This window comes from Thalassophryne amazonica, chromosome 4 (genome assembly GCF_902500255.1).
Source record: "Thalassophryne amazonica chromosome 4, fThaAma1.1, whole genome shotgun sequence".
Lineage (NCBI taxonomy): Eukaryota > Metazoa > Chordata > Actinopteri > Batrachoidiformes > Batrachoididae > Thalassophryne > Thalassophryne amazonica.
In genome coordinates, this window is record NC_047106.1 from 50,300,678 (window position 1) to 50,327,007 (window position 26,330).

The window sequence follows — 26,330 nt, forward strand, 5'->3', positions numbered from 1 at the left end:
ATTTCCCCTTTAAACATCCATGGAATACAATTTTTTTTTTTATAATTTAAAGACAGCTTCTGGAACAGGATGTAAGACAGGAAGACACAAGGACTTACTGCGAAGACACAAGGACTTACTGGGTTCAAGCTGAGACAAGCGCTCTTTGTTCTGCTCTGTTATACTGTAGACCCACTGAGGAAAAGACAGACAGATGGCCAACACATCCCTGACAAAGAGGAACAGGTTCTGGGTTAAACACACATCGACACATTTCTTTTTTTGCTATGAGAGGACTTATTTAACTATCGTGCGAGAATGATGGCTCTGAGAGGCTCTTAGAAGCATTATCTTCAGTTAACGAGGCTCATCTCTGACCATGGCGCTAATTTCAAGATGTCCAAAATTTAGCTCCACCAACGTGTGGCAGCTTGTGTACAAGTTACTACGATGACTAATGAGGATTATAGAGGCATGTTTGTGGTGCGTACAAGGCTGCTAAAAGCCTATTATCCGAATGCCTGGCAGCTATGCAGGACATGACAGGCTATTTTTGGAGCAGCTGCCCTCTTGCACACACAATTCCACCTGCTCTGTGCGCTGGATGCTATATATACAGTAGTGTTCCGAATAATAGTAGTGCTATGTGACTAAAAAAGATTAATCCAGGATTTGAGTATATTTCTTATTGTTACATGGGAAACAAGGTACCAGTAGATTCAGTAGATTCTCACAAATCCAACAAGACCAAGCATTCATGATATGCACACTCTTAAGGCTATGAAATTGGGCTATTAGTAAAAAAAAAAGTAGAAAAGGGGGTGTTCACAATAATAGTAGCATCTGCTGCTGACGCTACAAACTCAAAACTATTATGTTCAAACTGCTTCTTTAGCAATCCTGTGAATCACTAAACTAGTATTTAGTTGTATAACCACAGTTTTTCATGATTTCTTCACATCTGCGAGGCATTAATTTTGTTAGTTTGGAGCCAAGATTTTGCTCGTTTACTAGTGTGCTTGGGGTCACTGTCTTGTTGAAACACCCATTTCAAGGGCATGTCCTCTTCAGCATAAGGCAACATGACCTCTTCAAGTATTTTGACATATCCAAACTGATCCATGATACCTGCTATGCGATATATAGGCCCAACACCATAGTAGGAGAAACATGCCCATATCATGATGCTTGCACCACCATGCTTCACTGTCTTCACTGTGAACTGTGGCTTGAATTCAGAGTTTGGGGGTCGTCTCACAAACTGTCTGCGGCCCTTGGACCCAAAACGAACAATTTTACTCTCATCAGTCCACAAAATATTCCTCCATTTCTCTTAAGGCCAGTTGATGTGTTCTTTGGCAAATTGTAACCTCTTCTGCACGTCTTTTATTTAACAGAGGGAATTTGTGGGGGATTCTTGCAAATAAATTAGCTTCACACAGGCGTCTTCTAACTGTCACAGCACTTACAGGTAACTCCAGACTGTCTTTGATCATCCTGGAGCTGATCAATGGGTGAGCCTTTGCCATTCTGGCTATTCTTCTATCAATTTTTTTGGTTGTTTTCCGTTTTCTTCCACATGTCTGTTTGTTTGTTTTTTTGTCCATTTTAAAGCATTGGAGATCATTGTAGATGAACAGCCTATAATTTTTTGCACCTGCGTATAAGTTTTCCCCTCTCCAATCAACTTTTTAATCAAACTACGCTGGTCTTCTGAACAATGTCTTGAACGTCCTAATTTCCTCAGGGTTTCAAAGAGAAAATCATGTTCAACAGGTGCTGGCTTCATCCTTACATAGGGGACACCTGATTCACACCTGTTTGTTCCACAAAACTGACAAACTCACTGACTGAATGCCACACTACTATTATTGTGAACACCCCCTTTTCTACTTTTTTTTTTTTTTTACTAATAGCCCAATTTCATAGCCTTAAGAGTGTGCATATCATGAATGCTTGGTCTTGTTGGATTTGTGAGAATCTACTGAGTCTACTGATACCTTGTTTCCCATGTAACAATAAGAAATATACTCAAAACCTGGATTAATCTTTTTAGTCACATAGCACCACTATTATTCTGAACACTACTGTAAAATAATTATTTTGTAGCAGATTAATCATTTTCTGTCAAACCTTGGATTTTGAAAACACCTCTAACCGCTCCTGGAATCACAGATTACCCATTTCATCTGAATGCTTTTTTCCCCTCTTTCCTGCTCCATGAGGAACGTATTTTGGAACAACTTAAAGGTAACAAATTTTAATGTTTTTATAGCTTGGTAAAACAGTTGCATGTTCATTCCTAGCTGTAAAAGTATGTCTATGATAGATTAAATATCTTGTTAATGGATCAGATTGAGCTCTACTGTGTGACACAATGACTCGTGCACAAAAAAAGCATTTAGGCAGAATGTCAGCTCACAAAAGAGTCATTTTGGAGTCAATAATGGATGAATACAAAGTTAAAAGTTGGATCACAGTGTCAAAGTGGCTGCGTGTTTAAAGCCGTGGAAGAAATAACGCCAGTGAAGCTGTGAGAAGGACCACAGTGCTGTCCAGGAACACAGAACGAGAGTGCGAAAAAGACCGATTTTGCAGACATAACGCAAAGTTAAAAGTTGTATCACGGTGACTGTAAGCTGTGGAAGAAATAAAGAAATCATTTTTTTTTTGGAAGTGATCCACAGTTGCGGCAGCGGGTGTATATAATTAAAGCAGCCACCTCATTGTGGTGTCTTTTGTTTTTTTGTTGTTTTTTTTTTAGAAGTGATCCATAGTTGCAGCAACAGCGTGCACTCACTTAGTGCAGCGTCTATTTTTAGACTGCGTTTAAAAAAATGTGAAGTCTTCAAAGGATGCTGTGAATTGAAAACCTACACTTTAAAGGGACCAAGTGTGGGAGGGACCAAACCCATGCCTAAACGTGCACCAATGTTGCGTTATCATGGCGCGACATGGATCATATGTGGCTTGATGTGGATCATATATGGCAACACGAGCCACTCGAGGCTGGACAGGGTTCAAATGACAGGTTGGTTGTGGTTCACTAGAGGCACATGCGAGATACAGAGAGGCACATAGAGGCGCCTTAGTAGTGGATACGTGACGGCTTAAAACGTGGATCATTCTTCAAATAATTGCTGACACACCCGTGCGTGGCTCATTATGCATGGCTTATTATTCGGTGGGACAGAGGCTTTACAGTGAATTTGTTCGCATTTTTTGCAGCCTCACCTCTGGGCTCTAACACATATGTACTGCATCTAATTACGGTTACAGTTTTGGAGGATAATGGGTACAAATGAAAGTCATTATTTATTCAGCAGGATCTTACCTACTCAGTGAGTAGAAGAGCACCAGCTGAGTCAAGTCAGAGAAAGAAAGACGAGATTCAGCTAACTGGAACACTGAGAGAGAGAAAGAGTGGGCAGATTTAGTTTTATTCTGACATATTCTACTTAATGAGACGTTCCTGGAAACAAAACACAGCTTGAACCAGGAAGACCGAAATAGGAATTTCTAAACCAGTTTGACTGCCTCATGGGTTGCTCTTTCACACAAGCCTTAATTAAGGGTGATAATGTCATTATTTTATTATAATGATGTGGTTGTGAATCCTGGGAACACTGCCTCAGTCAGGAGGGTGTGTTGAGATTTTTAGCACACAATATGCACATATGAAGTGTAGAATACATGGATGTTGTGCTGAAGTGATATGAAAGAGAATAATTACTTTAAGAAACCACAATTTGCTGTTTGTGTTGATACAACGTGTGAACAGGAGTGTTGCAAAGTGTCTCTAAGTCCAGACCTGTGAGGACTCCAGGTCAGCTAAGACATTACTTCAAAAAGTTCTCAACCTCCCCTGGAAACACACATATCTGGAGGCTTAAGATGTGACCAGCTTTGGTGAAGAGATCGAACGTTGGTGGACCAAGTACAGTGACATTTTAAAGGTTGCTCTGATTGTAATTTTGGTTGCTGTAGATTTGGCCATTAGCAACCAATACCAGATCACAGGTATTACCATGGCTACAGTTTCAGCACGGACTTGTCAATGCCAGACATTAGCTAGAATGTGCCACATAATAGAGGTCATAGTGAACCAACTGTGCATATGCATCCGGACGTGCTAGAAGAACCGTCTATAAGTGACATGTTTGGACTTCTAGCTGTAGTCTATGTGTCTGACTGAGAACAACTGTGCTTTATTGTGTTATATCAATCATTTATCAGGGTAGTCAGTTTGTGACACAAAGAGTGAAACATCATATAATAGTTAAGAGTAAGATATGAGGAACTTCACTGAAACACATGAGGCCGGTTCATACCTGTGTCTGTACATTTGATATTGTAATCCAAGACTGCTCCACTGTCTCCTCCTGCGGACACGCACAGAAGCCTGGGTAGAGACGTCTTCAAGTCCCTCAGAACCAGGAAGCTCTGAAGAGAAAATAACTCATTTCAATACTTGTGTTACAGAAAGCTTGCTCAGTAGGAAAGTGTTTCGTCATAAATGTTCCCACAGGTGGGCAGCATGACAATGTTCCTCAACTCTGTTTCTTTGTAGCCTCATTGAGAAACCATGCTTACTGTAAGAAATAAATGTGGATTTTAATGAGACATATTTGGTGTGTAGACCTGGTCTGGATTCATTTGATCTTCAAAATCAATTAAGATGACATCACCCACCCACACAGCATATTTTAACTGCTGCAGAAATGTTCTCTCAGGCAGATAATGCAGTTCTTTACTCAGTTCCGAGATTCATCCTTAAATAATTCTTTGATTTTCAACTATTTATTGTGAGGTCAGTTTGTGCTCCTGTGTGTTCAGGAGCAACTTTTCTTCATTATTTCCATACTTTGAAGGCAATGCACAAACAGCTGCTGGGAAATATCCTTACAGCACATTTTACTTACCTGCACCAGGAAGGTTATACTTTCATGACTGTACATCAGCAAAATATCTCAAAAGGAAGGAAGTTCATGAAATTTGATGGTAAAATGTCAACAAAAGAAGATTTGCTTACAATTTGGCACAAACCCAAATCAAATGGTAAATTAAAATGGTAAATGAACTGCATTTATATAGCGCTTTTCCATCTGCATCAGACGCTCAAAGTGCCTCACATTCACCCTGATGTCTGGCTGCTGCCATGCAAGGTGCCCACTACACACCTGGAGCAACTAGGGGATTAAGGACCTTGCTCAAGGGCCCTTAGTGATTTTTCCAGTCATGCTGGGATTTGAACCAAGGATCCTCTGGTCTCAAGCCCAATGCTCAACCACTAGACCATCACCTCCTGTGTTATCTAGGGGTGGATTTGCCTTTGATCTGGATTCGTTTGATCCCAATTACAGGACAAAAGCAAAACACAGACAGATAACACAGAAAGCATAGTCTTTTTGGTGTGGTTTAAAGATCAAAAATTAGCAATCAGGATCAAAGCTCAGAGATCAAATATGAGGAAAAAGTATCAAAAGTCAGAGCTCCGGGTCAATGACCAGGATCTTAATTTAGATGTACGCCAGCCAGTGTTTTTAATACTTTTGGCATATGCAGGCTAAATCGTCGAGGTGTAACAGGGCCTGAAGTGAATGAATGAATGAATGAATTTTTATTTGGCATGCACACGCACACACACACACACGCACACACACACACGCGCACACACACAACAAAAGAATCTCTCATAAAACAAAAAAGAAAACAAAAACTCAATTTCCCAGTTTTGTGCGTCCTACAGGATGTAGGCTGAAGCAAAAGCTTATAAACGCCCACCCCTTTCACCAGTTGCTATATATACATATACAACCCCAAGCATTTGGGAACTGAGGACACTAACTGTGAGTGTCATGATTGGGTATAAAAGAAGCATCCCCAAAAGGCTCAGCCGTTCACAAGCAAAGATGGGGTGAGGATCACCACTTTGTGAACAACTGCGTGAAAAAATAGTCCAACAGTTTAAAAACAATGTTTCTCAATGTTCAATTGCAAGGAATTTAGGGATTCCATCATCTAAAGTCCATAATATAATCAGCAGATTCAGAGAATCTGGAGAACTTTCTACACGTAAGCGGCAAGGCTGAAAACCAACACTGAATGCCCGTGACCTTCGATCCCTCACGCGGCACTGCATTAAAAACCGATATCATTGCATAAAGGATCTTACCGCGTGGGCTCAGGAACACTTCAGAAAACCATTGTCAGTTAACACAGTTCGTTGCTACAACTACATGTGCAAGTTAAAACTCTACCATGCAAAAAATCCTCAAAAATTCTGAATTTGTCTCCCCAAAATGGACACACTGATACCTGTTGCGTAAATAGCTAGCTATCCAATCAAAGTGACCATGGCCAATGTCACAATTTATTTTCCTTTATTTCAATTTATTTTCCTTTATATAGCGCCAAATCACAAGAGAGTTGCCTCAAGGCGCTTCACACAGGTAAGGTCTAACCTTACCAACCTCCAGAGCAACAGTGGTAAGGAAAAACTCCCTCTGAGGAAGACCAGTGATCAAAGATGATGCAATAAGAACAGAATGACAGGTCAGCAATCAACATCTAAGAATATCAGAGCAGAGAGGAACAACCCTCTCACTGTGAAAATGAAAGCTATAAAACTGAGAAAAAATGTCTGCAGGATGGGACTGCACGTCATTCTGAAAATGCTGAAAATATGCGAGTCTTACCAAATCTAAATGCAGCCCAAAAACAATGCTCCCTATGTCTGAATCTTACCAAATACCGTGACAGGCTGTACAACTTCATGTCTTAATTTTCACACCACCTTTTTGGAAGTGAATTTCAGCTCATATTTATGTTGTTATTTCTCCGTTATTGAGGTAGTTATTTGGAACAGGAGTTAGTGATAGGGTCATTCCATGTGGGGAATGCCACTCTAATGTGGCAGACTCGTGCTGTGCTACTCGGCGGTGTAAAGATTATTTTCATTTACATATGATTTAAGGAAATGTCTCATTTAAAAAAAATGATTTTTAATCACATTTCAGCTATAGTTTACCATAAAGCACATGGAACACTTAAGCTTAGATTTGATTTGTTTTCTTGCATTAAAATCAATAATCCTTATATTGCATTTGTCAAATGACTTAAGGGCTCTGAAAATGGAGGTACTGTGTATACAAAGAGCCCTAATTCCTAAATGTTTCATACGATATTGCCGTTAAACAACTTGAAGTAAAGGTGAAAGTCTACACAAGCACATTTTGTTTATTTTAAATGTGACTGTGGTGGTGTACAGAGGCAAAAAAGAGAGAGAGAAAAATTAGCTCAACAACTCTACTCAACCAAAATAAAAATCAACCACTTTCATTTTCACTCCATTTTTCATGCATGCGGGTGTTAATCATACTGTGTCATCAGCTTTATATGTCACACCAGCCAGGTTGATGGATTATCATGGTAAAGATGAAGTGCTCACCAAGACAAATTTTTTTTTTTTAAATTGTCAACAAAATTTGAGAGAAATAAGACTTATGTGCATAAAAAACAAATCTTAAAACTGTCACTTCAATCCATGGAAAATGGAAACCAAAACAAAAAGTTTTCACTTATATTTTGTTAAGTGCATTTATGGGCCTAACCGCCGTTACAGGCACAAATTTTACTTTTAGCAGGAGATTTTCTCCATGCAAATTTGCCTAACTGTGGGACTTTTACTGTAACAGGCAGATAATGAATATTTTACACAAGAAGAGCCCTTTAAAAGAGTGAATAATACATGAAAATGAATAAAAATATAACCAGTGTGCATTGTTACTGAAATCTTTGCTTAGACTACAATAATGCAGTGTTCTCAGAGATAGCACGTCTCACCGCTGTGCTTTTTTTTTTTTTTTTTGCAAACACTAAATTTAACAAGATGGTTGAGAAATAAAAACCTTTTATAAAAGAAAGAACATATCAGAAATACTACGAACTAACAGCGAATACAGCTTATATCACCGAAACTGAAATAAGAGGTGCACTCAAGCCCCAGCAGGAAGTGGCTTTCAGACTCACAAAACAAGAAATACACAGGAGTACACTGAACGCACCAAACCTTAAACATGAATAAACTGATAAATAATTCTCCACTGATTCATGACGGTAACGAGTCATTTATGGTCTTTTTCACAGTCAAATAAAGACTTACTGGAAACCATTCATGCAAAAAGTAACACTTGTTAAGTATCTGAAATAAAAAAATACAATCCATATTACATTCTCTGTAAAGAACAGTATATTTTTCTTTCCAACTCACCCTCTCTTTGCAGCAGACACGTTGTTTCTGTAATGTTATTTCCCAGATGTGCACAAGCTTTTACTCTGCACTACTTCTGCATTCTTGGGCAAGTAGTCGCTGTTATCACGCTGCTATTAAAAAAGGAACTACTTTTTTTGTATGTCAGTTAACAGTCCGGCTAACAGTTTTGGTTGCTGAAAAAACTGTCTGCAGTATTTCCACACAGGACCACGTTTGCAGAAATACAAGAGCTTAAAATGTCACTGAGGCTCAAACCAAAACCTGGAGAAGACACCTGATGGAGTAGAAAACTAATTAAGTGCTTAGAGCATAGGTGTCAAACTGCTTCCAGAAAGGGCCAAGAGGGTGCAGGTTTTCTTTGTAACCACCAGCTCTTTCAGGTGAATTCACTGATGAACTCATCCCATCAGTTTAAAGTGATGTTAATCAGTGAAATAATAATTGCAATAATGCATGGCATCCGGTATGGCATTTAGTGAGTAGATGTCTATTCCGCTTGCTCTGCTGTTCATGTTTTTTTACCTTGCAAACCTTGCACTTTTTGTTTGGAATCCAAGTTTTATGTTTTGTATTTACCGCTTTCTGACCACCTGCAGAATGTCCGAGTCAAACAGTAAGTCCAAACAAAACAGAGAAACTTCACCGCGTGCAGCACCTGTAACTATGGCAGAGATTAGCCTTCTGCTGGAAAACCACAGAGCTGTGCTGTCTGCAGACTTTCTTTTGAAAGTTTGTCATTTAAGCTGGTCAGTGTCCAATCGGCAGTGCGTGACCACGGTTTACGTACAGTAGTGTTCAGAATAATAGTGGTGCTATGTGACTAAAAAGATTAATCCAGGTTTTGAGTATATTTCTTATTGTTACATTGGAAACAAGGTACCAGTATATTCAGTAGATTCTCACAAATCCAACAAGGCCAAGCATTCATGATATGCACACTCTTAAGGTGTGTAGTAGCATCTGCTGTTGACGCTACAAACTCAAAACTATTATGTTCAAACTGCTTTTTTTAGCAATCCTGTGAATCACTAAACTAGTATTTAGTTGTATAACCACAGTTTTTCATGATTTCTTCACATCTGCGAGGCATTCATTTTGTTGGTTTGGAACCAAGATTTTGCTTGTTTACTAGTGTGCTTGGGGTCATTGTCTTGTTGAAACATCCATTTCAAGGGCATGTCCTCTTCAGCATAAGGCAACATGACCTCTTCAAGTATTTTGTCATATCCAAACTGATCCTTGATACCTGGTATGCGATATATAGGCCCAACACCATAGTAGGAGAAACATGCCCATATCATGATGCTTGCACCACCATGCTTCACTGTCTTCACTGTGAACTGTGGCTTGAATTCAGAGTTTGGGGGTCGTCTCACAAACTGCGGCCCTTGGACCCAAAAAGAACAATTTTACTCTCATCAGTCCACAAAATATTCCTCCATTTCTCTTTAGGCCAGTTGATGTGTTCTTTGGCAAATTGTAACCTCTTCTGCACGTCTTTTATTTAACAGAGGGACTTCGCGGGGGATTCTTACAAATATATTAGCTTCACACAGGCGTCTTCTAACTGTCACAGCACTTACAGGTAACTCCAGACTGCCTTTGATCATCCTGGAGCTGATCAGTGGGTGAGCCTTTGCCATTCTGGTTATTCTTCTATCCATTTTGATGGTTGTTTTCCATTTTCTTCCACGCGTCTCTGTTTTTTTTGTCAAACTACGCTGTTCTTCTGAACAATGTCTTGAACGTCCCATTTTCCTCAGGCTTTCAAAGAGAAAAGCATGTTCAACAGGTGCTGGCTTCATCCTTACACAGGGGACACCTGATTCACACCTGTTTGTTCCACAAAATTGATGAACTCACTGACTGAATAGCACATAGCACTACTATTATTCTGAACACTACTGTATTAATATTTCTCTCAAATCCATGCACACTGAGTTTGATCAACATTTGGATCAGCTGAAGGCAGAATACTCTGCACTCCAAAAAGACAACAAGTAGTTAAAATCCAAGATGGAAAACCTGGAGGGACAGAGCAGATGCCAGAATGTGCGGATTGTGGATTTACTTGAAGCTATTGAGGGTCCGTGCCCTTCTGCTTTTTTTCTCCCAACGCCTCATCGATGTTTTTGGAACAGAGGTACCTATGTATATACACTGTCCGGGTTAGCCGTGATGTCACTGGAAAAGTTAAGCCCAAACAATATCCTGGCTTGCTGACAATGAAGCTCAAAAGTTTGGGAGCACTTTAACCAAATTAAAACAGAAAAACTTGCAATGCAAAATCCGCAAGGCAGAACTTGCCTTCCCGTCATCTTAATTGTCCTTATTTTTAGTTAGCACATACCTTAAACACTTCACGCTTGAAGCTAATGACTGTTATATAAGAGCAGCTGCATGCTGGAGCATTAAGCTGCAATTTACATACGATCTAATTAATCGACAAATTGCAAAAATAATTGGTGCCGAGTCGATTATCAAAATAATCATTTGTGGCAGCCCTAACTGTAATCTGTAGTGAGAGTAGAGAGCAGGTTGAGTGTAGCCTGAAGAGGTGGAGATATGCTCTGGAGAGAAGGGGAATGAAAGTCAGTAGGAGCAAGACTGAGTACATGTGTGTGAATGAGAGGGAGCCCAGTGGAATAGCATGGTTACAAGGAGTAGAAGTGGTGAAAGTAGATGAGTTTAAATACTTGGGGTCAACTGTCCAAAGCAGGGGTGGCCAAGTTCGGTCCTCGAGAGCCACATTTCTGACACTCTTAGTTGTCTCCCTGCTCCAACACACCTGAATCCAATGAAAGGCTCATTAAAAGTCTACTAACGAGTCTTTCATTGGATTCAGGTGTGTTGGAGCAGGGAGACAACTAAGAGTGTCAGGAATGTGGCTCTCGAGGACCGAACTTGGCCACCCCTGGTCCAAAGTAATGGAGAGTGTGGTAAAGAGGTGAAGAAGAGAGTGTAGGCAGGGTGGAGTGGGTGGAGAAAGGTAATGATAACGGTGATATGAGCAAGATTGAAGGGGAAAGTTTATAAGACAGTAGTGAGACCAGCTATGTTGTATGGCTTAGAGACGGTGGCACTAACAAAAAGACAGGAGGCAGAGCTGGAGGTGGCAGAGCTCAAGATGTTGCGATTCTCTTTGGGAGTGATGAGAATGGACAAGATTAGGAATGAACATATCAGAGGGACAGCTCAGGTGGGACGGTTTGGAGACAAAGTCAGAGAGGCGCGATTGAGATGGTTTGGACATGTGCAGAGGAGGGACCCAGGGTATATAGGGAGAAGGATGCTGAAGATGGAGCCACCAGGGAGGAGGAGAAGAGGGAGACCAAAGAGGAAGTTTATGGATGTGCTGAGGGAGGACATACAGGTGGTTGGTGTGACAGAGGAAGATACAGAGGACAGAGTGAGATGGAAATGATTGATCTGCTGTGGCGACCCCTAACAGGAGCAGCCAAAAGAAGAAGAAGAAGACGACAGGCTGCACTTATCAAAGTCCAAATTATACAAAATTTATCCCAATGTTTCTGATCTGTGATAGATGTAACTCCTCTCCCTGTGATATGAGTCATGTTTTTTCTTTGCCCCATACTTCAGTCATATTGCACTCCACGTTCTTGGCGTCAGGCTGGAACCTTGTCCACTGATCACTGTTTTTGGAGTTCCTGTAGTCCCCACTGTGTCCCTTACTAACCTATAGATTAATGTAATTGTCTTTACCTCATTGCTGGCACATCACAGATTATTATTATCCTGGAAAGCTCTACATTCCCCATCTATTTCTTTAAAAAAAAAAAAAAAAAGATTTTTATTTTTTACTTTTTTAAATGAACTTAAGTCTTAGAGGGAGGACTGATGGGTTTTTTTTTAAACCATGTACTTTTTAATCTTAGATCTTTGAAAAGTATTGGGCCTGATTGAAATGTTTGTCATGGGAGCATGTTTTTTTTATTATTATTTTGGAGGGCCTATGGTTGATATTTTGGTGTTGGGTATTTGTGAAGGTTCGAGTTTTGGCACATTTATGTATTTTGATCGCACTTTATATTTGCACTTTGTAAATGATGTGCAGGTGTTTTGTTTTTTGATGAAAAAATGATAAATATCCCCCTGACTACCAGGTATATACATATTTTAAAAAAAATAAATACAATTTTTAAAAAATGGGAAAAGAGCTTCACAATTCAGAAATCTAGCAAATATCTGCATGTATGTATTCAATGTTAGTTACTATCTGCACACGGGGTAACTGTAGCTCATTTTTAACAATTTTCTGAAAGGTCAGTAAGTTTGATTCTAAATTACTACACGGTGTCAAAAGTGCCTGAGTATGAAACTGAACCCTAAACGGCTAAACATTACACCACGTTGCCCTCATACAAACGAGAAATGCACAATATGTGGGTGTAGTTATAATATGGATAGATGCAATAAGCAGAGGCACAGTAGAACAGAGTCGACTGTGATGTCTGAAAGTGGGGAGTAAATTATAATACTGCACCCTCTGACCTTTCACTCACTGAGGTCAGGTTTTCTCTAGTAACTCCAACGCAGATTCTCGCAGCAAAGGATCACTTCTGCTGGCACAACTTGATGCGTGTGTCTAGCAGCAGTATTCAAAATTTTAAAATCTAATAAATCTCCATCACCCATAATTGGAATAAGCAGGATCAGAAAATGAATGAACAGTCTGGGTCTGATGAGAACCCCTCGTACTAACAGATTCATTTGCAAATGTTTGTACAATAAATTTCTAAGAATTTTCCATTTTACTGTATGTATGGAAAAAAAATATACAAATGGTTCAGACGTGTAGGAGGAGTCATGTGCAATTACTCTGTTTTCCAAACCTACATTTTCAGTAATCAACTGAATATTTTGTCACTCTGAAGCAGTCTTAGTTTGAAAATCTGACAAATTACACATAATTATGTTGACTTTATGCTGTTCAGCCATACAATTTGCAAAATTATTTCTTAATGATAGTATTAATTTAAGATAGAGTAAGATATTTCTTTATTAGGTACACAGTGAGGGAATCTGCAAGCATCACAAAGCTCACTCCAAGTGTGCCCCACAGGTAAGTCAGGTCAGATTAAGGGACACATGAACCTTTGTGTACCCACAGGTACCCGGGGTAGATGAGTTGCAGTTTGATGTGTGACGCATGGAGAAAGGTTCCACATGGGCAGCTCTGGGCGAGCCACATCGAACTGCAAATTAATACTAACATCTCTCTGCAGAGGCATGCAATATTTATTTAACCTCGGTGGTTGAGAATTACCCATGACATTCTCCTGTGGCAGACAGTAAAGCTTGTTGGGGCGAGATGTTTTTAAAATCTATTTTCATGTCCAACATTACGTCCTCATTTCAGTGGTGAGGTCTGACTGTTGGGTGAAACAGCATTAATAGTTCTTGTCATCCAACCACCCAATTCACTGCCTTTAGTCGCTCCCTTAAGTCTACAGTTTACACGGACAAGGACTATAAACTTCCTTTTTTGTGCCTTTGATAGCAGGACATCACTCTCCAATTACAGAAGTTCATCTTTGGTGTTACCAGTCGTAGTGTCCTGATTGGAAACCTCTGACATATGTAGTATATCCACAGAGTGTGCAGCCTTATTGGGTATTTTTGGTGTGATATTTGTGGTAATATACTCTTCTCGTGAATGGTATGTTGATTTAAAAGCAGAGGCCCAACATTTTACAGAGAGAGTTTGATTTTGAACCACAAGTCAAAGCATCAACTCTATTGTGCATGCAACAAAATAAATCTTAACCAGCTGTAGCCCTCTTAAAGCGGAGAGTTACGAGACTCATATGCGCAACAGAAATGATTTTAAGATTCAAACTCTACACAGTACTGAAATATTTTCCATTTTAGAGAAAAAGCATGTTTATCTTGAGATCTGTGCAGTGATCTATGTATTTTAAGGAAAATCAATGACAATATTTAACTGTAAGTTTAAAGCTGGAAGAACAGCTTGTCTTTTTGCACATAGGACAGAGAACTCACCCCTGGAGGTGTTCCACAGATGGCTGTGTGGGCCTCCTCTGTATCCCAGGGAGCCTTGGGGCACCAGACCTCCTGACAACCCCTCAGCTGATCCAGGAGCGACAGCCTCCTCTTACTGCTCCTCCACGGGATGGCTGTGGTGCCATTAACCGGACTGTGAAGCATCCTGGGCACAAGCGTGTATAAACCCATACTTTATAACCATTTTAATTCACACAAAAACATGGATCAACAAATGACATGCTGACATGTTAAAATTTTAAAACAGAAGTCTGCAGTTTTAACTTAAACAATAAACAAAAAACACACATAGAATAAAATCTGATTTGACTAGAATGATAAAACAGCATGAACATGTTGGATACTTACATCTGCTTGTTCATTTCAGTTTCTGTCACCCTCCTTTTTTTCCTTACAACTTCTCCACATGTTGCAATCCTCACTCTCTCTCAACAAACTCTTCCTCCTCACACAGCACAAAGTGTTGCTTAAGAGCTCAAACACTAAAGCAGGAAAGTCACAAATACATCCTCACCAGGTTAACCGGTTGAACCTCCTGCACATAATGGCTCTGATGCACTCTTATGTGAAACTCCTCAGCTGATTTTTCTTCACTGCGTCTTTCTGTGAATCTCCCAAATCACATGTCTGCGTGTGGTTAACGTGGCTGTGTGATGTCTGCGTGAGCACAAAGAACAATGTAAAGTAGCCCACACAGCCGTCACGAAAGAGCAACAAGTGCCTGTTTCTCTGCAGCGCTGCACCTTCTCATGAGCTGACAACAGGCAGGAGACAGGAAAAAGACTTTGCTACAATTTCTGAGCGAATCTGAACTATGAAGGCAGATTTTTATCTTGCAGCCATGTAAGAAAAAACATGAGTATGTAAAACTGCAATTTTCTGGCTTTGAGTAGAAGAGTTAAAGGTGTATGAGCCAAAATTTCAAATACAAATGACACAAAAGCAAGATTTCATGATTTCACTGTTGTTCTATAGACTCATCAGTCCTTCCTTTCACAGGAACCGCAGCTGAAGGTGTGATAGGTCAATGCTTCAAGCAGGCATGCAGTGTGATCACACGGTAACCATCAGCAGTGATGGTGCAGGACGAGGGTAATGTAATATATATATATATATATATATATATATATATATATATATATATATATATATATATATATATATATATATATATATATATATAGTAGTGTTCAGAATAATAGTAGTGCTATGTGACCAAAAAGATTAATCCAGGTTTTGAGTATATTTCTTATTGTTACATGGGAAACAAGGTAGTAGATTCAGTAGATTCTCACAAATCCAACAAGACCAAGCATTCATGATATGCACACTGTTAAGGCTATGAAATTGGGCTATTACTAAAAAAAGTAGAAAAGGGGGTGTTGATGCTACAAACTCAAAACTATTATGTTCAAACTGCTTTTTTAGCAATCCTGTGAATCACTAAACTAGTATTTAGTTGTATAACCACAGTTTTACATGATTTCTTCACATTTGCAAGGCATTAATTTTGTTGGTTTGGTACCAAGATTTTGCTCATTTACTAGTGTGCTTGGGGTCATTATCTTGTTGAAACACCCATTTCAAGGGCATATCCTCTTCAGCATAAGGCAACATGACCTCTTCAAGTATTTTGACATATCCAAACTGATCCATGATACCTGGTATGCGATATATAGGCCCAACACCACAGTAGGAGAAACATGCCCATATCATGATGCTTGCACCACCATGCTTCACTGTCTTCATTGTGGACTGTGGCTTGAATTCAGAGTTTGGGGTCGTCTCACAAACTGTCTGCGGCCCTTGGACCCAGTTAGGCCAGTTGATGTGTTCTTTTGAAAATTGTAACCTCTTCTGCACGTCTTTTATTTAACAGAGGGACTTTGCGGGGGATTCTTACAAATATATTAGCTTCACACAGGCGTCTTCTAACTGTCACAGCACTTACAGGTAACTCCAGACTGTCTTTGATCATCCTGGAGCTGATCAGTGGGTGAGCCTTTGCCATTCTGGTTACTCTTCTATTTTGTTTTTGTTTTTTTTAATTCTTTATTTTCAATTTTTGCAGAAAGATAAACATTTTCCAAGTAACATGTAACCTAGAGGGTGTGCCGGTGATGTAAACACAAATTTGCCATAAATACAAAAAATGAAATACAAACTCTGAGAAGTTAAATAAAATCTGGTCTAGTGGTTGTAATAAACTCAATCCACCGCTTCCATCGCTCTTCAAACTTATCTCGTTGTAATCTAATATTGAATGTTATTCTCTCTAGTTTAAAAATGTTGTATATGATATCAAACCATTCATTTATTGATGGTATTTGTGGGTTTAACCACTTTCTAGTAATTGCTTTCCTAGCAGCCGCACTTAAAATTTGGAATAAGTATTTACTTTTATATGATATATTGTCATCTAGCAAGGAACCTAGGTACAATGATGTAAATTGAAACGTTATGTCCATGTGAAACACTTTTTCAAAGATTTTATGAACATCAGTCCAAAATGGAACAGTCAGAGGGCATATCCAGAAGATGTGGCAGTAATTTGCTTCTTGTTCTCCGCATTGCCTCCAACAGGTTGCTGATTTGGTGACGTGTTTTCCTTGTGCCGGTGTCTTGAAGAACCTAATCAAGTTTTTCCAACAAAACTCTCTCCAGATTGTTGAGTTGGTAGTTTTCCATTGTACCTCACAGATTGTTGTCCATTCCTCATCAGAGATACATAAATTCCCCTCTGTCCATTCCTCATCAGAGATACATAAATTCCCCTCTTTTTCCCATTTTTGTTTCACATGACACTCAAGTCCTTTTGATTGACATAGTCCTTTGTAGAGCCTTGAAATTGTCTTATGATCATTATGTGAAGTGTAGGCATCAACAAACACTTTGATTAAAAGATTATTTTGGAGTTTTTCTTTAGTATTCTTTAATATTTTTCCAATGTAGTTTCAAATTTGGAGAAACCTAAAAAAATCACTAATGTTTAAACCATAGATCGTTTTCAATGTGTGGAAATTGTTCACTTTCCCTTGATTTAATAAGGTACACTAAGCAGTTAACCCTTGTGAGGTCCATTCTTTAAATTGTGCATCTAACCTACTGGGTACAAAATCTTTATCATATCCACACCATTTCAATATTCCCACCACATCATTTAAATTATTGCATTGTACTGTCTTATTCCATAATTTAATAGGTAAGGTAATAAATGGATTTTTCAAACAGTCTAATCTGTCCAATCTAATTTTTTCTCTCTTCTATCCATTTTGATGGTTGTTTTCTGTTTTCTTCCACACATCTCTGGTTTTTTTTTGTCCATTTTAAAGCATTGGAGATCATTGTAGATCAGTGGTCTCCAAACTATTCCAGAAAGGGCAGAGAGGGTGCAGGTTTTCTTTGCAGCCACTGACTTCAGCAGGTGATTTCACTGATTAACATCACTTGGAGCAGGTGGGATGAGTTCATCAGTGAAATCACCTGCTGGAGTCAGTGGCTGCAAAGAAAACCTGCACCCTCTCTGCCCTATCTGGAATAGTTTGGAGACCACTGTTGTAGATGAACAGCCTATAATTTTTTGCACCGGCGTATAAGTTTTCCCCTCTCTAATCAACTTTTTAATCAAACTACGCTGCTCTTCTGAACAATGTCTTGAACGTCCCATGTTCCTCAGGCTTTCAAAGAGAAAAGCATGTTCAACAGGTGCTGGCTTCATCCTTAAATAGGGGACACCTGATTCACACCTGTTTGTTCCACAAAATTGACAAACTCACTGACTGAATGCCACACTACTATTATTGTGAACACCCCCTTTTCTACTTTTTTTTTTTTACTAATAGCCCAATTTCATAGCCTTAAGAGTGTGCATATCATGAATGCTTGGTCTTGTTGGATTTGTGAGACTCTACCAGGACCGTATATAGGAATGTGAAAGGGGGGGTTCAAATCCTTGAGTTGGGGGTCCAGTGGGCTGTAGGGCCCCCGGTGGGGTCGAGGGGCAATGCCCTCGTGGGGAGCTCAGGGGGGCGAAGCCCCCCCGAAGCAGAAGCTTTTTGAGGATTTCGAGGGGTAAAAAGCTACATAAATTTCATTTGAAACCCAAAATGTATCATTTTAGGAAATACAGTTTTATATACAAATAGTCCTTGCTTGGGATTGGATCAGTTGCTATAAGAACCACCCAGGAAGAACCAAGATAACATTAATGCAAACTTTATACCTGCCTGTCGGTTGCGAATGACGCAACCGAAAGGCGTGAAAAAACTCACGCATGCGCACGAAGGTTCAAGTTTGGCTGATGCAAGCGCACATGATTCAAATCCATATAGTTTTTGCAAAAAATAAAAAGGTCGGATAGTTTTCTAACAGACCTCGTATTTAGCGGTATTAATATTCGTGTTTACATTATGAGTATGTACGTATATGTACGTTATGTATTAAAATAGCGGTATTTAATTTGGCGACCTTGTTTAACTCGCGAAATTCGCATAATAAATCCCACGCGAATATTTGCACCTTTACAGTATTTGCAACAGGAAGGAGAAGCTCCCTTCGATTTCTCAGCTTATACATACAAACATGTTTTTACAAACCAGACAAGTGTAATTGTGTGTCTACATGGGTATTTACAAGCCTACTAATCTGTTTGATATCAGAGGAGGATAGGGACCAGGGAGCAAAAATTCTCAACCCCCATGGGAAAAGTTTATCTAGCAGTTTCCTCTTTCATCACTTAAGGGATTACTCTGGCAGAGGAAATTGAAACTTGAGGGTGTGTGATAATAGCTGTGTAACAGTTAGTGCTTGTTGCTTATTATCAATGAAAAGAAAATACATAACGTTTATATCCAGATCAGAAAAAAAATCAGCAGAATTCTCGGGGGAGTGGGGGTGTTCGGTTGAACCCCCTGAACCCCCTCTATATACGGGCATGTCTACTGCAGTGGTCTCCAAACTATTCCAGAAAGGGCCGAGAGGGTGCAGGTTTTCTTTGCAGCCACTGACTTCAGCAGGTGATTTCACTGATTAACATCACTTGGAGCAGGTGGGATGAGTTCATCAGTGAAATCACCTGCTGGAGTCAGTGGCTGCAAAGAAAACCAGGTTTTGAGTATATTTCTTATTGTTACATGGGAAACAAGGTACCAGTAGATTCAGTAGAGCAGTGGTCTCCAAAACTATTCCAGAAAGGGCCGAGAGGGTGCAGGTTTTCTTTGCAGCCACTGACTCCAGCAGGTGATTTCACTGATGAACTCATCCCACCTGCTCCAAGTGATGTTAATCAGTGAAATCACCTGCTGAAGTCAGTGGCTGCAAAGAAAACCTGCACCCTCTCGGCCCTTTCTGGAATAGTTTTGGAGACCACTGCTCTACTGAATCTACTGGTACCTTGTTTCCCATGTAACAATAAGAAATATACTCAAAACCTGGATTAATCTTTTTAGTCACATAGCACTACTACTTTTCTGAACACTTCTTCTTCTTCTTTGTCTTTCGGCTGTTCCCGTTAGGGGTCGCCACAGCAGATCAATCGTTTCCATCTCATCCTGTCCTCTGTATCTTCCTCTGTCACACCAACCACCTGCATGTCCTCTCTCAGCACATCCATGAACCTCCTCTTTGGTCTCCCAGGAACTCCAAAAACAGTGATCAGTGGACAAGGTTCCAGCCTGACGCCAAGAACGTGGAGTGCAATATGACTGAAGTATGGGGCAAAGAAAAAACATGACTCATATCACAGGGAGAGGAGTTACATCTGTTTGGTCTCCCTCTTCTCCTCCTCCCTGGTGGCTCCATCTTCAGCATCCTTCTCCCTATATACCCTGGGTCCCTCCTCTGCACATGTCCAAACCATCTCAATCGCGCCTCTCTGACTTTGTCTCCAAACCGTCCCACCTGAGCTGTCCCTCTGATATGTTAATTCCTAATCTTGTCCATTCTTGTCACTCCCAAAGAGAATCTCAACATCTTCAGCTCTGCCACCTGTCTTTTTGTTAGTGCCACTGTCTCTAAACCATACAACATAGCTGGTCTCACTACTGTTTTGTAAACTTTCCCCTTCACTCTTGCTGATATTCTTCGGTCACAAATCACTCCTGCCACCTTTCTCCACCCACTCCACCCTGCCTGCACTCTCTTCTTCACCTCTCTACCACACTCTCCATTACTTTGAACAGTTGACCCCAAATATTTAAACTCATCTACTTTCACCACTTCTACTCCTTGTAACTGCACTATTCCACTGGGCTCCCTCTCATTCACACACATGTACTCAGTCTTGCTTCTACTGACTTTCATTCCCCTTCTCTCCAAAGCATATCTCCACTTCTCCAGACTAGACTCAACTTGCTCTCTACTCTCACTACAGATCACAATGTCATCTGCAAACATCATAGTCCATGGGGACTCCTGTCTGATCTCATCCATCAACCTGTCCATCACCACTGCAAACAAGAAAGGACTCAGAGCTGATCCTTGGTGTAATCCCACCTCCACCTTGAATGAGTCTGTCATTCCGACTGCGCATCTCACCGCTGTCACACTATTCTTGTACATGTCCTGCACTACCCTAACATACTTCTCTGCCACTCCAGACTTCCTCATACAATACCACAACTCTTCTCTTGGCACCCTATCATAAGCTTTTTCTAAGTCCACAAACACACAATGTAACTCTTTCTGTCCTTCTCTGTACTTTTCCAACAGTATTCTCAGAGCAAACATTGCATCTGTAGTGCTCTTTCTTGGCATGAAACCATATTGCTGCTCACAGATCTTCACCTGTTTTCTAAGCCTAGCTTCTACTACTCTTTCCCATAACTTCATGCTGTGGCTGATCAGCTTTATGCCTCTGTAGTTACTGCAGCTCTGCACATCACCCTTGTTCTTGAAAATAGGAACCAGCACACTTCGTCTCCACTCCTCAGGCATGCTCTCACTTTCCAAGATTTAATTTAATTTAATTTATTAATTTATATAGCGCCAAATCACGACAAAGTCGCACCAAGGCGCTTCACATAATTCACAACAACACAAATTAAAAGCAATAAAAGCACAGTTAAAAGATAAAACACAGTAGAATAAAAAGAAATTACAAAGCAAACACAAACAGATTAAAAAATTAATGATAAGACAGTCTAAAAAAGTGGGTCTTCAGTCTTGATTTAAAAATCTCCACCGTGTCAGACTGCCGAATAACAGCAGGTAGATCATTCCAAAGAGCTGGACCACGGTAGGAGAAGGCTCTATACCCCACAGACTTTTTGTTCATCCTCGGAACACACAGAAGCCCTGCGCCCTGCGAACGCAAAGGCCTCGCAGGTACGTAGGGCTTAACCAAGTCCGCCAAGTAGGAAGGCGCCAGTCCATGAACAATTTTATAAACCAACAATAAAACTTTAAAATCCAATCTGGCAGAAACCGGTAGCCAATGAAGGGATGCCAGAATGGGAGTAATGTGGTCAAACCTTCTACTTTGTGTCAAAATTCTGGCAGCAGCATTCTGCACCAACTGAAGTCCTCGAATGCTAGACTGCGGCAGACCAGAAAATAAAGCATTACAATAATCCAATCTAGAAGAGACAAATGCGTGAATCAGAGTCTCAGCATCAGCCATAGACAGGATGGGGCGAATCTTTGCTATATTTCTCAGATGAAAGAAAGCAGTCCTCAAATGTCCCTAATGTGGAGGTCAAAGGACAACGTAGGATCAAAGATTAGCCCAAGGTTCCTCACTTTGTCAGTATGATGTATAACACATGAACCTAGGTTAAGCGCCAGCTGATCAAATTGGTGCCGATGTCTTGCTGGGCCAAGAACCATCATTTCAGTCTTATCAGAGTTCAAAAGTAGAAAGTTGCTCGACATCCAACTTCTCACTGCTGCAAGACAGTCCTGTAAAGATTTTATGTGGACAGGATTTCCAGCAGCTATCGGCATATACAACTGAGTATCATCAGCATAACAATGAAAAGCAACCCCGAAACGCCGCAAAATGTTCCCAAGGGGTGCCATATACAGGGAAAAAAGCAAGGGATCCAGAACGGATCCCTGCGGAACCCAGAACTTCATGCCCATAAAGTCAGAGGTAGTGTCATTGCACAAAACACAATGGGAACGACCAGACAGATAAGACGTCAGCCACACAAGAGCAGTTCCAGTAATCCCGAAACAGTTTTCTAGCCTATCAAGTAGAATATGATGATCAACTGTGTCAAACGCAGCACTGAGATCCAACAACACCAATGCTGTAGTAGTATCCGAGGCCATTGCTCGCAGATCATTAACTACTTTAATAAGTGCTGTTTCTGTGGAGTGATGTCTTCTAAAAGCAGACTGCAGTGGCTCAAAAAGGTCATTCTCAGTAAGATAGTCCACAAGCTGCCGTGAAACCACCTTTTCCAGAATTTTAGAGCAGAATGATAGATTTGATATCGGCCTATAATTTTTCAATTCACCAGGATCAAGATTAGATTTCTTGAGTAGTGGTTTAACCACTGCAGATTTAAAACAATTTGGAACAGATCCAGAGTTTAAACAAAGGTTAATTTCCAGCACAGTCGGCCCAAGAATGGGCCAAAGATCCTTAAACAATTTTGTTGGTATAGGATCAAATAAACAAGTTGTGCTTTTAGTAGACATCACGAGTTTCGTCAGCACACCTTGTGAGATACTGTTAAATTCCGTGAATCTAGGTAGCACCTCAGTAGTAGTCCCCAGCTCAGTAGCTGGATACAATGATTCAACCAAAGTATGCTGTGATGTGCTCAACTTAATATCTTCTATTTTCTTTTCGAAATAGTCCAGAAAGTCCTGTGCTGAAAAAGGAGAACGACCAACAGGTGGCTGCCCATGAATAAGAAATGCCACCGTATCAAACAAGAACTTTGAGTTATGCTTGTTTTTGTTGATCAATTCAGAATAATACGCCTGCTTCGTAGCCAATAAAGCATGCTTACGAGGTCTATTAGATAATAAACCGACCCTTTTATTTTTTTTTTTAACTATATGGATTTGAATGACATGCGATTACACCAATCATGCTTGAACCCTCGTGCGCATGCGTGAGTTTTTTCACGTGTGTCGGTGACGTCATTTCCCTGTGGGCAGGCCTTGAGTGAGATGTGGTCCCGCCCTCTCGGCTGAATTCCTTTGTTTCACACGCAGCTCGAGATGGCGCGCGTTGCTTTATCAAAAAATTTTCTGGACCTGTGAGGAATATCCGAGTGGACACTATTCGAGAAATTAAGCTGGTTTTCTGTGAAAAGTTTAACGGCTGATGAGAGATTATGGGGTGTTTCTGTCGGTGTAAGGACTTCCCACGGAGCGGGACGTCCTGCAGCGCTTCCAGGCGCTGTCGTCGGCCTGTTTCGAGCTGAAATCATCCTAATTTAAGGCTTAATTCACCCAGGACATCGTGAGAGAACAGAGAAGATTCAGAAGAGGCCGGCATGAGGAATTTATGCGGACATTCCACTGTTTAAGGACATTTTTTTAATGAAAGACGTGCGCGCAAATTCGCCGAGTCGTTTCCGTGACGACTCGGCAAATCTGTGTGCGCCGCGACAGGAAAAACACCTCCGTGTTGAAAACCATTTGTAGAATTCAGGCGGCTTTTAATGGCTTTCAACAAGTGAGTAACTGAGAAATTGTTTAACAGCTTGGGCATGTTCCAACTTGCCCGTTAAGATTTCCAACGGAGGTGTTTTTCCTGCCGCGACCCCCCGCGGTCGGGTCCAGCCCGACATGCGACTCTGCCCGCACGTTCTTTCATTACAAAATGACCGTTAACAATGGAATGTCCGAATAAACTCCTCATGCCGACTTCTTCTGAAAGTTCTCTGTTCTCTGACGACTTACTGGGTCAACAGAGCCTGAAATGTGGAAGTTTTCAACTTGAAACGGCGAGACGCTGCCGCCTCGAAGCGCAGATCGCCGTCAGGCGCCGTGGACCGTCCTTAAAGCGACAGTTACAGACCAAAATCTCTCATCGGCCGTTAAAATTTTTACCGAAAACCAGCTGAATTTATTGAATGGTGTCCACTCAGTTGTGCCTTACAGTTTTGAAAAAATTTTGATCAAACAAAGCAACAGTCTCTGAGCCATTCCTAAACAATGAAAAAATCGACGAGCGGGTGGGCGACTCCTCACTCAAAGACTGCCCACAGGCGAATGACGTAACCGACAGGCGTGAAAAAACTCTCGCATGCCCACGAGGGTTCAAGCATGTCTGATGTAATCACACGTGATTCAAATCCATATGGTTTTTGAAAAAAATAATAAGGTCGGATACTTTTCTAATAGACCTCGTATAATCTAAAATAGCTTCACGCCACGCAAGGTGAAACACCTCTAGTTTGGAACTACGCCATTTCCGTTCCAACCCTCTAGCCTTCTTCCTAAGGTCACGCAAATAACAAATTTATTAAACAATCTGGTTAGAAACTCTACTGCCATCTCTCCTAGACATTTCCATGCCTCCACTGGAATGTCATCTGGACCGACTGCCTTTCCACTCTTCATCCTCTTCATAGCAGCCCTCACTTCTTCCTTGCTAATCTCTTGTACTTCCTGATTTACTTTCACCACATCATCCAGCCTTTTCTCTCGCTCATTTTCTTTATTCATCAACTCTGCAAAATATTCCCTCCACCTTCTCAGCACACACTCTTCACTTGTCAGCACATTACCATGTGCATCTTTTACCACCCTAACCTGCTGCACATCCTTTCCAGCTCTGTCCCTTTGTCTGGCCAATCGGTACAAGTCCTTTTCTCCTTCCTTACTATTCAACTTCTTGTACAGCTCGCAATATGCCTTTTCCTTTGCTTTTGCCACTTCTCTTTTCGCCTTACGCCGCATCTCCTTGTACTCCTGTCTACTTTCTTCATCTCTCCGACTATCCCAAAACTTTTTCGCCAACCTCTTTCTCCTTATGCTTTCCTGGACCTCTTCATTCCACCACCAAGTCTCCTTGTCTTCTTTCCACTGTCCAGATGTCATACCCAGTACTGTCCTAGCTGTCTCCCTAACCACATCTGCAGTACTTTTCCAGTTGTCCAAAATTGCTTCCCCTCCAACCAGTGCTTCTCTCACCTGCTCGCTAAATTTCACACAACAGTCTTCCTCCTTCAGCTTCCACAATCTGATCCTTTGTTGAGCTCTCACTCTCTTCTTCTTCTTTACCTCTAAAGTCATCCTACAAACAACCATCCTGTGCTGTCTAGTGACACTCTCTCCTGCTACCGCCTTAGTCTGTGATTTCTTTTAGCTTGCATCTCCTATAAAGAATGTAGTCCACCTGTGTGCACCTTCCTCCACTCTTATATGTTACCCTGTGCTCCTCTCTTTTCTTAAAGTAGGTATTCACCACAGCCATTTCCATCCTTTTTGCAAAATCAACTACCATCTGTCCTTCCCCATTCCTATCCTTGATACCATATCTACCCATTACTTCCTCATCACCTCTGTTCCCTTCACCAACATGCCCATTTAAGTCTGCTCCTATCACCACTCTTTCATGCTTGGGCACACTCTCCACCACCTCATCTAACACACTCCAGAAATCTTCTTTCTCCTTCATCTCACAACCAACCCGTGGGGCATATGCACTGATGATATTCATCATCACCCCTTCAATTTCCAACTTCACACTCATCACTGTCAGACACTCGCTTAACCTCCAACACACTTTTACCATACTCTTCCTTTAAAATGACCCCAACACCATTTCTCTTCCTGTCCTCACCATGGTACAACAACTTGTACCCACCGCCGATGCTCCTGCTCTTACTTCCCTTCCACTTGGTCTCTTGCACACACAATATGTCTACCTTTCTCCTCTCCATCATATCAGCCAGCTCTCTCCCTTTACCAGTCATACTACCAACATTCAAAGTCCCCACTCTCATTTCCACCCTTCTAGTTTTCTTCTTCTCCCGCTGTTCGTGGCAACGTTTTCCTCCTCTTCTTCATCATCTTCGCCCAGCAGTAGCCCAATTTCCACTGGCACCCTGTTGGGCAATAGCAC

At 40.9% G+C, this 26,330-nt stretch overlaps 1 protein-coding gene across 2 annotated transcripts in view; it reads right to left on the minus strand.

The window, feature by feature from the left end:
* rinl (Ras and Rab interactor-like) overlaps positions 1–14,986 on the minus strand; it is a 39,399-nt gene extending 24,413 nt beyond the window's left edge. The window contains exons 1-5 of one of the 2 annotated variants that reach the window (XM_034167857.1): positions 14,648–14,986; positions 14,279–14,444; positions 4,311–4,422; positions 3,314–3,386; positions 120–208 (exon numbers count right to left, since the gene is read on the minus strand). In XM_034167857.1, the coding sequence (XP_034023748.1) occupies positions 120–208; positions 3,314–3,386; positions 4,311–4,422; positions 14,279–14,444; positions 14,648–14,661 (454 nt within the window). In that variant the 5' untranslated portion in view covers positions 14,662–14,986. Of the gene's footprint in view, positions 1–119; positions 209–3,313; positions 3,387–4,310; positions 4,423–14,278; positions 14,522–14,647 lie in introns of those variants that run through there. The other variant, XM_034167856.1, reaches the window with a different exon arrangement.
* Positions 14,987–26,330: the final 11,344 nt, after the last annotated feature.